Source organism: Stegostoma tigrinum, chromosome 19 (assembly GCF_030684315.1).
Source record: "Stegostoma tigrinum isolate sSteTig4 chromosome 19, sSteTig4.hap1, whole genome shotgun sequence".
NCBI classification, from domain to species: Eukaryota; Metazoa; Chordata; class Chondrichthyes; order Orectolobiformes; family Stegostomatidae; genus Stegostoma; species Stegostoma tigrinum.
In genome coordinates, this window is record NC_081372.1 from 35,824,687 (window position 1) to 35,840,606 (window position 15,920).

A 15,920-nucleotide genomic window follows, 5' to 3' on the forward strand; every position below is an offset into this window, starting at 1 on the left:
GCTGGCTTTTTATTACAGTTTTTATTGAATTTAAATCACCATCTGCCGTGGTGGGATTTGAATCCATGTCTCCAGAACATTCGACCGGAGTTCTAGATTACTAGTTCAGTGACATTACCATGATACCACTACCTGGAAGTCTATTGTCTTAAAATGTAAGTACCCACTCACAGTTAGTTACCTTTTACTGCAGCCTGGTGCTCCCTTGAAACCGGAAGGGCAGTGATTGATCTTGTAGAGTTAGGAGCCTGGATACTGCCTGAATTGGATGGGAATCTATCTACATGCCAGTTAAGGAGGTGCCTTGGTCACAGGTTCATGGAATGAGTAATGATTTTAGGGATGGATCTGGGATCTGGAACAGTTCTGACTTCTGTTCCCTGTTCCCAGGGTGAAAGTTCAGCCCTATAGAAAGAAGAAATTTCAGAATTAATAATCTCTCTATACCATAAATGTAAACTAAATTGTTGAAAAAGCAGACATACTTGTCACAGCTTTTTGTCTTGTACTCATGCATCAAACTGGCATGTGTCTCATTTCAAAGAGAACAACAAATGTACTGCATGAGAAAGAGTGCTGATTGGCTGGCAGATTGACTCTGATCATTCAAGGTGCTGCCATAGAGAATTGATTGGGGGACAATTGTCCTCCATACTATTGTTTAATTCGAAAAAGGCACAGTGCCTGGAAATGATCCTTTTCCCTGCAGATGAATAAATGTTGCTTCCAGGAAGCATAAGAGGGCCACCTTGCAAGCCATATTGATAATCTTAAGTTGCTTGTTGGTGTAATATCAGCGGCCTGTTTTTGAGACTAGAGTCAACTTGCCAACTTGTCAGAGATAATGGGAACTGCAGATGCTGGAGAATCCGAGATAAGAAAGTGTGGGGCTGAATGAACACAGCAGGCCAAGCAACACCCCAGGAGCGCAAAAGCTGATGTTTCGCGCCAAGATCCTTCATCAGAAAAGGGGGATGGGGTGAGGATTCTGAAATAAATAGGGAGAGAGGGGAGGCGGACTGAAGATGGATAGGAGAGAAGATAGGTGGAGAGGAGAACAGGTCAAGGGGGCGGGATGAGGTTAGTAGGTAGGAAGTGGAGATGCGGCTTGAGATGGGAGGAGGGGATAGTTGAGAGGAAGAACACGTTAGGGAGGCGGGGGCGAGCTGGGCTGGTTTTGGGATGCAGTGGGAGGAGGGGAGATTTTGAAGTTGGTGGGATCGAATTGTAGATGGCGGAAGTGTCGGAGGATGATGCGTTGTATCCGGAGGTTGGTGGGCTGGTATGGGAGGATGAGGGGGATTCTCTTTTGGTGGTTATTGCAGGGGCGGGGTGTGAGAGATGAGGTGCGGGAAATGCGGGAACACGGTCGAGGGCATTCCCGGCCACTGCAGGGGTGAAGTTGCAGTCCTTGAAGAATGAGGACTTCTGGGATGTATGGGAGTGAAATGCCTTGTCCTGGGAGCAGATGCGGCGGAGGCGAAGAAATTGGGAATAGGGGATGGAATTTTTGCAGGAAGGTGGGTGGGAGGAGGTGTATTTCAGGGAGCTGTGGGAGTCAGTGGGTTGAAATGGACATCAGTTTGTAGGTGGTGACCTGAGATGGAGACAGAGAAGCCCAGGAAGATGAGGGATGTGTTGGAGATGGCCCAGGTGAACTTAAGGTTGGGGTGGAAGGTGTTGGTGAAGTGGATGAATTGTTCGAGCTCCTCTTGGGAGCACGAGGTGGCGCCGATACAGTCATCAATCTAACGGAGGCACCTTTTACTCACACAATGTGAATTGTGCTTCCTTTGAAATTTATTCTATCTTAGATGATTGCAGTTGAAAAGTTTCAACAGTGTGTCTCCTTTTCAGCACTTGTGCTCTACATTAAATTGTACTCAGCAACTGTTTATAAACTGAATTTTTAAAATGACCTATAAGATATATTAGAATCTATTAGTTTAATCAAACCAAATTGGGAATCCTTGACTGATAAAATATGATACAACTAATGAAAAATAATATCCAGAAGATATTGAATTGGATCCAATCTGGTAGATTCCTCATATGAACTTTTTTAGTCACGCTACACTTTGGACTGTCACGAACATTGACATTTCTATTTGCATTGCAAACATGGGTGAGCACATAGGTCAAAGTCTGAAACATTGTGAAGTTCATTATCCTAATATTATAGCACCTAAGTGATGTGCGGGATTCATACAGAACCAAGCAAACAAACAGGATAAAATCGAGTGAAAGACTCCGACTGTTGTGAAACATAATCAGAAATTGCTGGAAAAACTCAGCATGTCTGGCAGCACCAGTAACCCTTCTTCAGAACTGGTTGTAACTAGGAAAAGGTTGGTATATATACAGAAGATAGGGTGGAGGGAGGGGCAAGGAGTATACAAGAGCTGGAGATGGAGCCCAGAGAGAGAGAGAAAAACAAGAATGGGTAAATGTCAGTTCAAGAGAATAAATGGCTGCTAATGGGGACTATTAGTGGCTGATACTAGGTGGTTCGTCGTAGCAGCTCATGTGATGACAAGGCCTGGTGTGAGAGTTTGGAGTAAGGACATGGGAGAATGTGCTCAGGCCCTAAAATTATTGAACTCGATATTGAGTCCAGAAGGCTGCAGGGTTCCAAAGGGGAAAATGAGTTGCATTCTTTCAGTTTGCGATGAGCTTTGCTGGAGGGCTGCAGTAAGCCTGAGAAAGAGATGTTGGTCAGGGAACCAGAAGCTCAGGGTCACTTTTGTGGACTGAACGTAGGCGTTCTGCAAAGCAATCATCCAGTCTGCGTTTCATCTCCCCAGTGTAAAGGAGGCTACTTGGTGAACAGTGAATACAGTGGACTAGATAGAGTGAAGTGCAGATAAATCACTGCTTCACCTGGAAGGTATGTCTGGGGCCTTGGATAGTGAGAAGGGAAGAAATAAATGGGCAGGTATTACACTACTGTAAATGCATGGGAAGGTGCTGTAGGGCTGTGGGAAGTGAACGAGGAGTGGACTAGGGTGTCCCAGAGGAAATGGTCCCCGCAGCAGGCTGACAAGAGAGGCGGGGGGTGGTGGAATATATATCTGGAGGTGGCCAAAATGTTGGCTGTTGATCCTCTAGATGTAAATACTGGTGGGATGGTAGGTGAAGACAAGGGGGAACCTACTGCTATTGTGGGTGGTAAGAGAGGGGGTGAAGACTGAAGTGCAGGAGATGGGTTGGCTATGGCTGAGGGCATTGTTAACCATAATGATAAGGAATCCTCAGTTGAGTGAGAAGGTGGATATTTCAGAGAACCATTCGTTGAAGTTGGCAACATCAGAACCAATGTGACAGAGACAGAGAACTGGGAGACTGGGATAGAGTCTTTATAGGAAGCAGAGTCTAAGGATATATAGTCAGGGTAACTGTGGGAGTCGGTGGGTTTGTAGTGGATATCAGAGGCCAGCCTATCCCCAGAAATGGAAATAGAAATGTTGAGGAACAAGAGAGAAGTCAGATCAAGATTCAGTGAAGGGGAGAGCGGGTGAAAATTGGAAATGAAATTGATACATTTTTCCAATCCTGGACAAGGGAGGGAAGCTGCATCGATGATGTGATTAGTGTACTGGAGAGAGATTTGTGAGTGGGAGTCCGTGTAGGACTGGAACAAGGAATGTTCTACATATTCGAAAAAGAAACAAGTATAACTGAGGTCTGTGGGAGAAGTTGTTCAAAATTAAGACGAGCTTGGCCAAGTGAAGATGGGTTGTGGTGGATGGGGATGGTTCAGGCCGTTTTCCAGGCAGAAGAAAGGGCCCTGAAACCATCCTGATGGGAGATGGATGTACAAACGGATTGCACATCCAGCTGAAACCCATGAACTGGAAATTCTGAAACTGTAAAGTGTCAGAGAAATCACAGATGTTAGTGGGAAGGGACTGGAGAAGTGAAGAAAAGGATGCACTCTTGTGCTCACTCCAGTTGCATCATTCAAGATCGTGAAATGGTTTTCACTTCAATCAGTGTAGTTAGGAATTATCACTGATCCAAGTGAAAATTGTTCTTGAAATTATGCTCGCTCTGAGACTGGGGCTTTTGTGGCGCAGTGGTCATGTTCCTGCTCCTGAAACAGAAGGCAGGTGTTCCAGTCCCACCTGGTCTGGAGGTGTATTGTAGTATGTCCGAACAGATTGATTTAAAAGATCAAAAACTGTGTAGTTCTTGTGGAGCAGTGGTAGAGTGTCTCTCGGATCCAGTTAGGGCAAAGATGAAGAGGAATTTTTTCCCTCAGAGGGGAGTGCATTTGTGGACATCTTTACCATAGAGGCTAGGTCATTAAGTATATTCAAGATCCTGATTTAACTCCCAAAGTGTGGAATAACATCTGGGAGCAGATTGATTAGGAAAGTACGTTGCTTTGAGAGTGTTCTATGTTGTTGAATTCCTGTTCCAGCACTACTGCATGTTAGCGAATGCAAAGTTAGCCATGAACCTAAACAACAGCAGAATGTTTTAAAATGTAATTTTGTTAATACAGCTGAAAATTTGTTTATAACTGATTTATACAAAAACAACTACGTAAAATCTAAATTAATATAGCTGAAAATTAGTTTGTAACAAAAAGCATTTTTCCACACCTGGATCTAAAAATGACTAAAAGTAACTTTTAAAAATATACATTTTCTACTTGTTTTGGGATATAGTAGTCAGTTTCTTAGTAATGTCTTTTTTTAAAAATCATGGTATTTCTTTCGGAGCATCGTATTAGTTTCCTAGCAACCAAAATCTCCAGTTTAATGTTTGGAGCATTTTTCAAGTTTTAAGAATATTTTGGGAACATTTTCAAAGATATGCAGGCAAGTGCGATCAGTGGACTCTCCCAGCGATGACTAGGAGAGTCCCCATTTTTTATTGTTGAAATTCATTCACAGAATTGTCCATTGTATTGATAGTATTCACAGGTGTATTGTATTCCTATGATGTTTTACGAAAGTAACCATCATCCAGGGAAAGTAAATGATGTAGATTCGCTATACTTGACAACTTAGGATAGGTTTGATCTACAGACAGATTGGTTGCAGTGATTCAAGGCTGTAGTTACAGAGAAACAGACAAGCTTACACTTGAATGCTGAAAATTGAAAACCCATTGTAGCTGTTAATCATGTTCTCACCCCTGTCTCCAGCTCATTATCACAGTCATGCTTGAAAGTGATGTCAGAAGAGGTGAAATGCCTAGCCAACATTTTTATTAAAAGGAAAATATTGCGGGACCTGGAAATCTGAAATAAAAGTAAAAAATGCTGGAGAGACTCAGCCGGTCTGACAACATCTATGGAGATAGATAGAGTCGATGTTTTGAGTCTGAAGAAGAATTATATCAGAATTCAAAATGATTTGTTAATCTTCAGCTCCACTTTCCTCTCTTTCTCAGTAATGCTTGATTCTCATAATGATTTAAAATCTGTGTGTCTCAACCTTGAATATACTGAATGACTCAGTCTCTACAGCCCTCTGTGGTAAAGAATTCCAGAGACTCACTACCCTCTGAGAGACAATGTTCCTCCTTATCTCTGTCCCAGTTGGATGGCTGCTTACTATAAGGTTTATCTTTTGGTCCTGGACTCTCTCGCAGGGAAAACAATCTCTCTGCATCTACCCTGTCAAGGACTGCAAAAACTGATCTGTTTCAATAAGGTCGCCAGTCATCTTTGAGCTCTCGATGAATCCAGGCTAAGCCTACAATCTCTCTTCATGAGAAATTCTCTCCATGCCTGGTATCAACCTAGAGAACTTCCTCTGCTTCCAATGGCAGTATATCGTTTCTTAGATAAGGGACCAAAACTGTTCTCAGTAATGTAGGTGTGGTCAAACTAGTGCTGGTACAGTTTTTGCGAGACTTCCCGGTCTTTGTATTCCATTCCCTTTAAACTATAGGGTCAACATTCCATTTACTTTCCCAATTACTTGCTGAACACAGGTACCACCTTTTCATGGTTTATACAAGTGCCAAACTTTCTCCATTTTTTTCTCCATTTAAAATGTATTCACCTCCTGTATTCTTCCTGCTAAAATGCACAGCCTCACATTTACCCACATTATATTTCATTTGCCAAATGTTTGCTGACTCACCAAACCTGTATCTCTCCCTCTACAGACTCTTTATGTTATCATTTGCCTTCCCACTTATTCTTGTGTCTCCTGCAAACTTGATGATATCAAGATATTTCTACATGGACAGGACTTTGCTTTCTACTTTGCTGAGAATAAGTCTTTGACTGGCAGTTTAATTTAGTACAGTTTTGATCATTGGGCCAGGTTTCTAACTCTGGAATTCCTCCTCCTAGATTTCTTGCCTCTCAATCTCTCTAACCTCCTCTAAAATTATCTGTAAAACTCTGAAATACTCTTTCAATTCTGTAACCTAGGATCCCTGTACGTAAGATGGCAGCAAAATGGCAACATTACAAACTTTTCACTGCACTCATTTGGGTGTATGTGACTACAAAGGCTATTCTATTCTATGGATGTAATATTCCACTCGTAGAGTGACAGGAATAGTGGTGAGCATGATGAGTTAATTGATAGAGAGTCTCAAAGTCAGTTTCCCACCATTGAGTTAAACATTAGCAATTAAGATCCAGGAATTATGTTTATCTTCCCAATTAACTTCTGCACAGTTAAGATGCTTGCTTCAGAAACTTGACTGTACATACTATTGTGTACCTTTTTGTCTTGACCTTCTGCCTCTTGTCTGGGTGGGTATTTAGTTTTGATGCCCCAAGCAAAACCTTCTCAGTACTCATGCAGTTGGCACGTCCAAGGTGCCCAATTGGAACTCAGTCGAAAAACAGCAATGAGCCAGCTTCTTCTTCACAGTAGCACTTCAGTGCAGAAGCTCAAGCAGGAGCTTTTGTCTCAGAGTGGCAACTCAATATACATGGGAAAAAGGCAGCCTGTGGCTGGGAGGGACATCTGAATGCAGGACTGAAGCAGCTGCAATGGGAAATGGTGAGGGTACATGTTGGTAAATGTCATGGTGCTGTATCAATGCCAGGCACGATACATGTGTCTACAGCTTACGTGACAAACTCACTGCAAGCACATGAAGACCATGGCAACATGTAGAGTGAAAGGGGAAGCATACTTAGTTGGCTAAGGATGGATAGAAGGTATAAAAGGGTGGAATCTGATAGGGCAGGGAAGAGCATTCAAGGGCCTTGAAGGAGACATCAAGGTAGTTCGTAGTCACTGTGGCCTTGAGCTGGGAGGGGCACAGGGCTCATAGAGGCAGTGACACCTTGCTAGTATGAGGCCTTAGTGGGTGAAATGGGGTCATTAATCATGACATAAAGGAGCTCAATTAAAAAGGGGCAGATAAAAGGTCACTGGGTAAACATGGATCGTGACGCAGTGGGACGACTGAAGAATGGAGGAGTTATCGTGGATCAAAGGGGTACCCACACCTCGTGAAAGTATAAAGCTGACCATTTCAATCCTAAAACTGTCCATGTCCAGATGCAGAAAGACCTAGTCAACATCCAGGTTTAGCCTGATAAATGGCACCTAATATTCATACCACACAAGTGTCAGGCAATGACCGCCTTCAACAAGAGAGAATCTAACCTGCATCTGTTGACATTCTTTCCACTTAGCTGCAGTCAGAATGGGATCATTCCAAGCCTCTGATTGGCTGAGGTGGATGTCCATCCCTACGAGCAAGTCCTGCCTCAGAGAGCTGCTGACCAATCCAATTACCAAAAGCTGTCTTATCTGAGCACTGCCACCAGGAGGTGCAGCAGTCTCTCAAGGAGACATTTGGCAATGGAGTACAGCCTGAAAGACTCCTGGTTAAAGGAAATGTTGGTGGGGTGGGGGTTGGTGCTGATGTGACAGGTCAGGATAAGGGACAATCTGGGAAGGTATTCATAATTTTTGGGAGGGGACTTTGATGAACAGGAAGTACACCTCCTCCCAGCCAGTCCACCAGACTGACAGGTCTTGCTTGGGTCCTGGGGAGACCTGGCAAAGGCCTCCACTGCCAAAAGTAAACACCCAATGACAGTGGAAGGAGGCCTCAAGTGGCTAGTAATTACTCCTGAAGGACCACAATTGGCCCATGTGCATATGCAGAGCTTGTCACCTCCCCTGCCCTGGGTAAAATACTGATGGAAGCAGGGTGTGGGGACAAGGTGGAGGGGCAGCTGATGAGCATGGCACCATTAGCATGCTACCCAATTTTATGCACTCCTCATGCTTGCCAACCTATTAGCAAGGGAAGCACCTTTTGATCATTTGTTCCTTTTTGTTGTATTGAGATGAAAGAGCATCAGTGCTGTTAAATAAAAACCTTTCCCATTGTTTGTCATTCATTTATTGTTATCTAACAGCCCCAAAGCAGGTTGAACACTGATAAATGTAGCAGTATATTTTCCTATCTTTGGTCTAGCAATGTGACAGTCTTAAGTTCAAAGGAGGTACTATATTTCAGAAACTGATCTTTTCTGTGAGATCTCTGAATGAAGCTGGTAATTTTTGTTGAACAGTAGCCTTGTCTGAATGACCTGAAATGTTATCTCGTAGGCTGTCCTTATTTTGTTCCTTATTCTCTGTTTTGCCCTTTATATGTTGGAAAAATGTTGATACACTTATGTCTGACTTGGATGAAGAATTTCACTAATTCTACCTTATTGTTGTATATAGAAACCATTGTTGTTTGTTGCACTGCTGAAGAGAGCCCCGGGTGCCGTGTTCTCATTAGAAGGAAAAGATTTACCAAAGAAGTGTTCTATTGCTGAAGGCATCAAATTCCGGTCATCAGAAACTTCGTATCATATTGGGGTCTCATTCGAAGCTGTGAACTTAGGAATTTATGACCAGTGGGTTATTTTTGATTTTGGAAGCCGTCCTGTCCTTGTCAGGAAGATTTACATCAGTGAAATGAACGATTTCCAAACTCCTGAAAACTCAAACAATGGCATCCAATTTGTTGATCTGGAGAGGTGGCACAGTGGCAATCGGAGAATTGTGCCTTGCATGGAGAGAACTGAGAATGAACTTCTGGTGATGCAGAAATACAAATCACCTGCTTTATCATTGGAATATAAAGTCAAAGATATGGCAAGCATTCAGATAACACGTGTGAATTACAGAGAAAGAATGCATAATTTTTTGTATCAAGAGGAAAAAGCTGAAGAAGATGTAGTTGCAAGGTAACATATCTGATGAGAAAAATTTTCAAGCAGTATCAACAAAAAAAATGTCTTGCTCAAGCCCAAAATCAGTAAGGAGAGAATTAGCCAATTTGGATCTAAATGGAGGAACAGTCAGCTCCTGAAGATGGTGGTGTTCTATAAGATGATAATGGCATCTATTTTATTAGCCTTTGCAAGCCCTGCAAGATTGTAGACTTTATCTGTTAGACTTACTTGAATATATGCTAGAGCAGCTCTAATGTTTCTGTTCTTTTCCAATTTAATCTATTTCTGACCATCGGATTTACATTTATTATTGGCTGGCACACCTTAATGTTTGTTCCAGTTAGTGTAGGAATTTGTTTACATCTCCCCCATATTGTAAAACACTTTGCATTCTATTTCTTCTGTCAGCAAGCACATCTGCTTTGCATATAAGATGAAGCCCATCTGATTAGTATGCATCTATCTCCTGTTCCAAAGGCTGTCTCATTGTCTGGGGAACTGAAACCCTAATTCAAAAAATAGAAATTGCTGGAGAAACTCAGCAGTTCTGTGGAGAGAAAGCAGAGTTAATGTTTCAGATTCAGAGACCTTTCTTCAGATTTTTGTTTTTGATTTCCAGCGTCTGCTGTTTTTTGCTTTATGAAGCCCTGATTCATCAGACCACAGCTATTCTGCTGAAATTCCATGTACCTCTCTTCAGTAGGGCGCTGCATGAGCACTTACTTAAGAAAGATAAGGTGCTAAACTTTTCAGACATGAGAAACTGTGGGTTTTGAAGTTTCTTCGGAGCTTCACGAATTTTCCCCTTTTAACTGATAGCTGACTACAGAACTCACCCAAAGCCTAATAAACTAGCTGCTCTGTTACTGTACTATTTCAGAATTTTATGGCCCAGCATGTAACAGACAGACATTTTGCCCTCCCATAAAAAGGGATATCTCCTCAGAGAGCCAGACAAGAGATAGACATTCCATGAACCAGGAGATCACCCTGCCAATCTCAATCAGGACCCAGTGCAGTTTTGGAAAGTCAAATAAACCATCGATGGGATATTATTGAATTCCAATGAGAAATTCAAGAAAGCAGCCTAGACTCCTGATAAATCAACACATTATTTGACAAAACAAATTGGATGGGGCTAGGGTGGAATGCCGCGGGAAGAAAGGTTCTGACATCATCCCCAAAACTGGGCCATTGCAGTAACTTCCAGCTAAGCCAGAATTCCACCGATAATGCCTTTCGCGATCACCACACTCCTTCCTCCACTACCAGTCACTACCCAATCCTTCTACTGATCTCTAACCCCTTCATCTACCAGCCATTGCCCGTCCCAGGACCTATCTGAGGCCACTTCTGATGACTAAGTGCCAAAAATTGATATCCTTTTCTCTGGCGAGCTGCCTGTGTATTCTAGGCAGATACCCGCAGCTCACCAGTTCAATTAAAAAAATTCCTGAGAGCTATAATTATTTTGTACACCCAGTTTAGAATAAAGCACTGTTTGCATTGCACATCTGTGCTAGATTGTATAAGTACTTATAGTAAACAGTAAAGACTAGTGCACTAATCATAATTCTCAAATTTCTCCCTGTTAGGCTTAGTCTAACAGCAACCGTTTTTATCACTGACATGTTGGAAGATGTATTTGAAGGATTAATGATTGCACATGACGGAGAATTATTTGCCATTTTCCCACCCCCTACTGCTTTAACTGATTCAAATGAAGGCTTCCTGTTCAAGAGGGCGGTTAGTACTGTGTTGTTAGCACCAAGTCCGTCTTCACACAATGTTGTTTATGAGGCTGCCATCATTCGTGAAGCTACCACTGAAAATCGCATTGTTCTGAAGCTGTCACTGCGTTGCCACACTGAGCTCGCTTTCCACAAAGGAAGCCATCACAATGTAGAGATTCAGTTCCAATTAGACCGGCTTCCTTTCGGCTTCAGGCACCAAGCTGTGGATAAACTTCCAAATGAGCAGATTATTTTTCCAGATATTGTCAACTGCTCCATTCCTCAGTTTACTGATCCTATTCTGACTGGAAACCAGAAGCAACGAGCTGCTGTTGCCTTCATAGCTGGAAAAACATCTGCGGGAAAGTCAGTGCCTCCTCTTCTAATTTATGGGCCATTTGGAACTGGAAAGACTTTTACCTTGGCAACAGCTGCTTTGGAAATAGTGAAGAAACCAAATACTAGATTACTGTTATGCACTGACACTAACAGGTGAGTAGTATTCAGTGTTTACTAAAGAACAATTTGGGAATTCTTTCATTAAGGAAACATTTCGCAACAGCAACTAAGAATTTTGAATTAACATCAGACTCAATATTCTCGGTAATTTTAAAGTCTCAGTTAGTGATATTTCATTCTTTAAAACTAAAAGGCAAACTCACCATAGTCCTACTCAGTCACTGGAGAAGGATGACTGGTGGTGAGTTTAACCTGAGTGTCACCATGCCTAAGGTGAGGGGTAATGGTGAGTAGGCAGGACCTTCATGGTGACCTCAGGCAATGTGGGAATTGAATCTGCACTATTGGCTTTGCAAACCAGCTGTTGAGCCAAATGGGCTAACAATACAGAGTAATTTTTGTATATGGATTGTAAATATGTAAAGGAGCTCGGTAAACTGAAGGGGTCCATTTTAGGGCTACCATCAGTAGGCAGCGGGGTTATCGGGAAATCTGAGATACTTGGCTAAACTGCATTACTTAGAGATTGATCAGTTAGTGCTTGCTTTTGAATCATTTGGTGTGGGGCAGCCCCGACACTGGGAAGTCTGCACCATCCCATAGCTGTGCAGGAACTGGTCCCATATTTACAGGGCAGCTGGCCCTCTATTAGTGTTGGGTATTTTCTTGCAGGATTTGTTTTTACCAATGCTGTCCAGGTTAAATCTCTAACAACTGAATTTCTCTTGTTCAAACACAAAATAATGCTTCATGATTAAGGAGTAAATTCCTCTGCTGTTAAACAAGATCATTTAGTGGTATCAACATGTTCAACTGAACTCTGAGATATCACAATCTAACCAACGCACCATCCTGGTGGATTCAGTAAGGGCTACAGCCTGTCCACTTGCTTTAGTACTGCCTCCTCCTGATCATGTGTGGCATGATATCCATCTGTTTTAGGCATCTTGAGCATGAGGATTAAGAAGAACTGGGTGGATGACTCCTACTTTGCTGCTTCCTTTCCCTTTCTTGAAGGCAGATTCTGAAATGTTTCGCTTTTAGAGACTCCAATCTGCCATGCACTTCAATTGTGCAAAGCCCCTTTAGATTTTGAACCAAATACTTCTGAATTTTTTGGCTGAGGCTCAACCCCCCAGAGTACCAGCTAAGGAGGTTCATTTTACTGACGCTTTATAGACAATAGACAATGGACAATAGGTGCAGGAGTAGGCCATTCAGCCCTTCGAGCCAGCACCACCATTCATTATGATCACGGCTGATCATCCACCATCAGTATCCTGTTCCTGCCTTTCCCCATAACCCTTGATGCGATTTTCTCCATGTAACATTCTAGTGCCCTGTGACCGAGTTGCCTGGAAGTCCAAAGTACTCACACAATTACTTCTGGAAGCCACATAAAAATTGCCAGACTTCATTGAAGTTTCTGAAGGCAGAGGAGAAATGTTGTGTTTCACTGAATTCAGGAGGCAGAATTAAGTCATGTTAAATTGCAGTAAAATTATTTTCAAATATGCAAGTCATCATATCAAGTACCTTGCTGCCATGAATGAGTGAGATTCCCATTTTGTTATTTTTCCCTTGCCGACTTAATTGGTTATGGAAATTTCCTGCTATAGCATACTGACATAGTGTCCTGTGCAATTCTCTGTCTATGCCTGCCATCTTGCCCATTCTAATATACCTCACAAAATCCAGCTGACATGAGAATTTCATTCTGTCGTCAGTTGATATATTATTGCACCTCTATCCCTAATTGTTAAGATGAGAATTCATGTGGTGCTAAAGCACTTCCTTCTACATTTATTTGTGAGAGAAGTCAATCAATTTCACAGCACAAAAAGTTGAGAACTGTTAGCTATTGCAAACTTATATTTTTAAACTTTAACGTAGAAATTATATAGGGCAGAAATTGATGATCTGTTTAGTAATCTCCACCAATTTTGAACTTGTGTCCATATTTAATGATTAAGTAGAATGATACTTCTAATTCTCGACTTTAAAACTATATCTTTCAATTGTCTTTTAAATCTTGTAAAAACACAAAACTGCATAACACCTGTCACTGCATTAACATCAATATAGCCCTTCACCAAGTAGATGTGTAAATTTAAAAGTATTTTAAGATCCTAAATAAACTGCTTCAGCCTAATTAATGAGTTCACTATTGTTTGACCTGTCATTTCAGTGCTGCAGATCTGTATGTCAAGGATTATTTTCATTTCCATGTGGATGCTGGAAATCTTCAAGGAAGACCACTTCGAATGAAATACGCGAAGCAAAACCCCATTCATACTGATCCCATCACAAAACAATATTGTTTAATTTTGAATAATTCATTTGTTTTGCCTGACAGAAGTACTTTGGAATCATACCGTATAGTCATCACCACTTGCATGGAGGCAAAATTGTTTTCTGAACTCAAATTGCCCGTTGGCTTTTTTACACACGTCCTGATTGATGAAGCAGCTCAGATGTTGGAATGTGATGCATTGATTCCCCTGGCCCTAGCTAGCAATGAAACACGAATCGTGCTTGCAGGAGATCACATGCAAATGACACCCAAACTTTTCTCCATCAAAAGTAGTGAGATGGCAGACTACACCTTGCTCAATCGTCTGTTCCAGTTTTATCAGAAGGAAAAACATGACAAAGCAGCTAAAAGCCGCATAATCTTCAGGGAAAACTATAGATCGGTGAAGGAGATCATTCACTTTGTGTCAACGCACTTTTATCCACTAAAGGCTGATACCATTCAAGCAAGTGGAAACATTCTACCTCATCCTCAGTTCTACCCTTTGATATTTTGCCATGTTCCTGGGATCAGCAGTTTCAACTCTTCCAAATTATCCTGGTATAATGAGACTGAAATTCTCCAAGTTGTTGACAATGTGGAGTCAGTTCTGAAGAACTGGCCTGTGGAATGGGGACAACTGGACCAAAGCTCAGTGTGTGTTGTGTCTTCTGAAGGATTTCAGGTAATGCATTTTAGGATATATACTGAACCGTTTAACAACTTGAAAATGACTAATTAGCTTTGAAAGAAGAGATTTTAGGAACAGATTTTTGTTTATTCCTAACTGCCCAAGGAACTATGACAACAGTTATATCTTTGTATGACAAACAGGACCAACTTCCTTGTGTGTAACTGTTGGTGAGGTGTACAGCACACTCTGTGCACTTATCTTAAACTACAAAATCAAGACCAATGTTTCTGGCCGGGAAAATATTGTAATAGACTCAAAAAATGATTTTTGCTGGACTTTGAACATGTCATGGAAAGAGAGATATTAGAATTGACCTTGACTTTAGGTTTGGTTCAGCGATGTTAAATATCCTTGAATCAAGAATAATAAAAATCAAAGACCGACCCCCAGCCTCCAACCTCATTGTTCCCGAACCCCGCACCGCCCGTTTCTATCTCCTTTCCAAAATCCACAAACCCACCTGTGCTGGTTGACCCATTGTCTCTGCCTGCTCCTGCCCCACTGAACTCATCTCCACCTATCTGGTCTCCATTTTCTCCCCCTTGGTCCAGGAACTCCCTATCTATGTCCGTGACACCACTCATGCCCTCCACCTCCTCCAGACTTCCAATTCCCCGGTTCCCAACACCTCATTTTCACCATGGATGTCCAGTCCCTATACACCTGCATTCCCCATGCAGATGGCCTAAGGCCCTCCACTTCTTCCTGTCCCGCAGGCCCGACCAGTCCCCCTCCACTGACACCATCATCCACCTCGCCGAACTCGCCCTCACCCTCACCCTCACCCTCACCAACTTCTCTTTCAATTCCTCCCACTTCCTACAGACAATGGGGTTGGCCATGGGTACCTGCATGGGCCCAAGCTACGCTTATGTGGAACAATCCCTTTTCTGCACCTAGACTGGCCCTAACCTCCACTTCTTCCTCCATTACATTCATGACTATATCAGCGCCGCCTCATGCTCCCAAGAGGAGCTCGAACAGTTCATCCACTTCACCAACACTTTCCACCCCGACCTCAAGTTCACCTGGACAATCCCCAACACATCCCTCACCTTCCTGGACATCACTGTCTCCATCTCAGGCAACCACCTGGAAACCAATATCCATTTCAAGCCCACCGACTCCCACAGCTACCTAGAATACACCTCCTCCCACCCACCATCCTGCAAAAATTCCATCCACTATTCCCAATTCCTTTGCCTCCACCGCATCTGCTCCCAGGATGAGGCATTCCACTCCCGTACATCTCAGATGCCTTCGTTCTTCAAGAACCGCAACTTCCCCCCCGCAGTAGTCGAGAACACCCTCGACCGTGTCTCCCGCATTTCCCACAACTCATCCCTCACATTCCGTCCCAGCAATAACTGCCAAAAGAGAATCCTCCTTGTCCTCACATACCACCCCACCATCCTTCGGATCCAATGCATCATCATTCGACACTTGCGCCATCTGCAATCCGACCCCACCACCAAAGACATTTTTCCATCCCCACCCTTGTCTGCCTTCCGGAGGGACCACTCTCTCCTTGACTCGCTTGTCTGCTCCACACTCCCCTCCAACCCAACCACA

General features: G+C 42.7%; 1 protein-coding gene across 3 annotated transcripts in view; it reads left to right on the top strand.

Annotated features, from left to right (window-relative positions):
- The window catches only part of helz2a (helicase with zinc finger 2a), a 109,840-nt gene that overhangs the window by 22,184 nt on the left and 71,736 nt on the right, over positions 1-15,920 (top strand). For all 3 annotated transcript variants that reach the window (XM_048550288.2, XM_048550287.2, XM_048550289.2), the window contains 3 exons: positions 8,673-9,181; positions 10,765-11,394; positions 13,550-14,339. In XM_048550288.2, the coding sequence (XP_048406245.2) occupies positions 8,673-9,181; positions 10,765-11,394; positions 13,550-14,339 (1,929 nt within the window). The remainder of the gene's footprint in view (positions 1-8,672; positions 9,182-10,764; positions 11,395-13,549; positions 14,340-15,920) is intronic.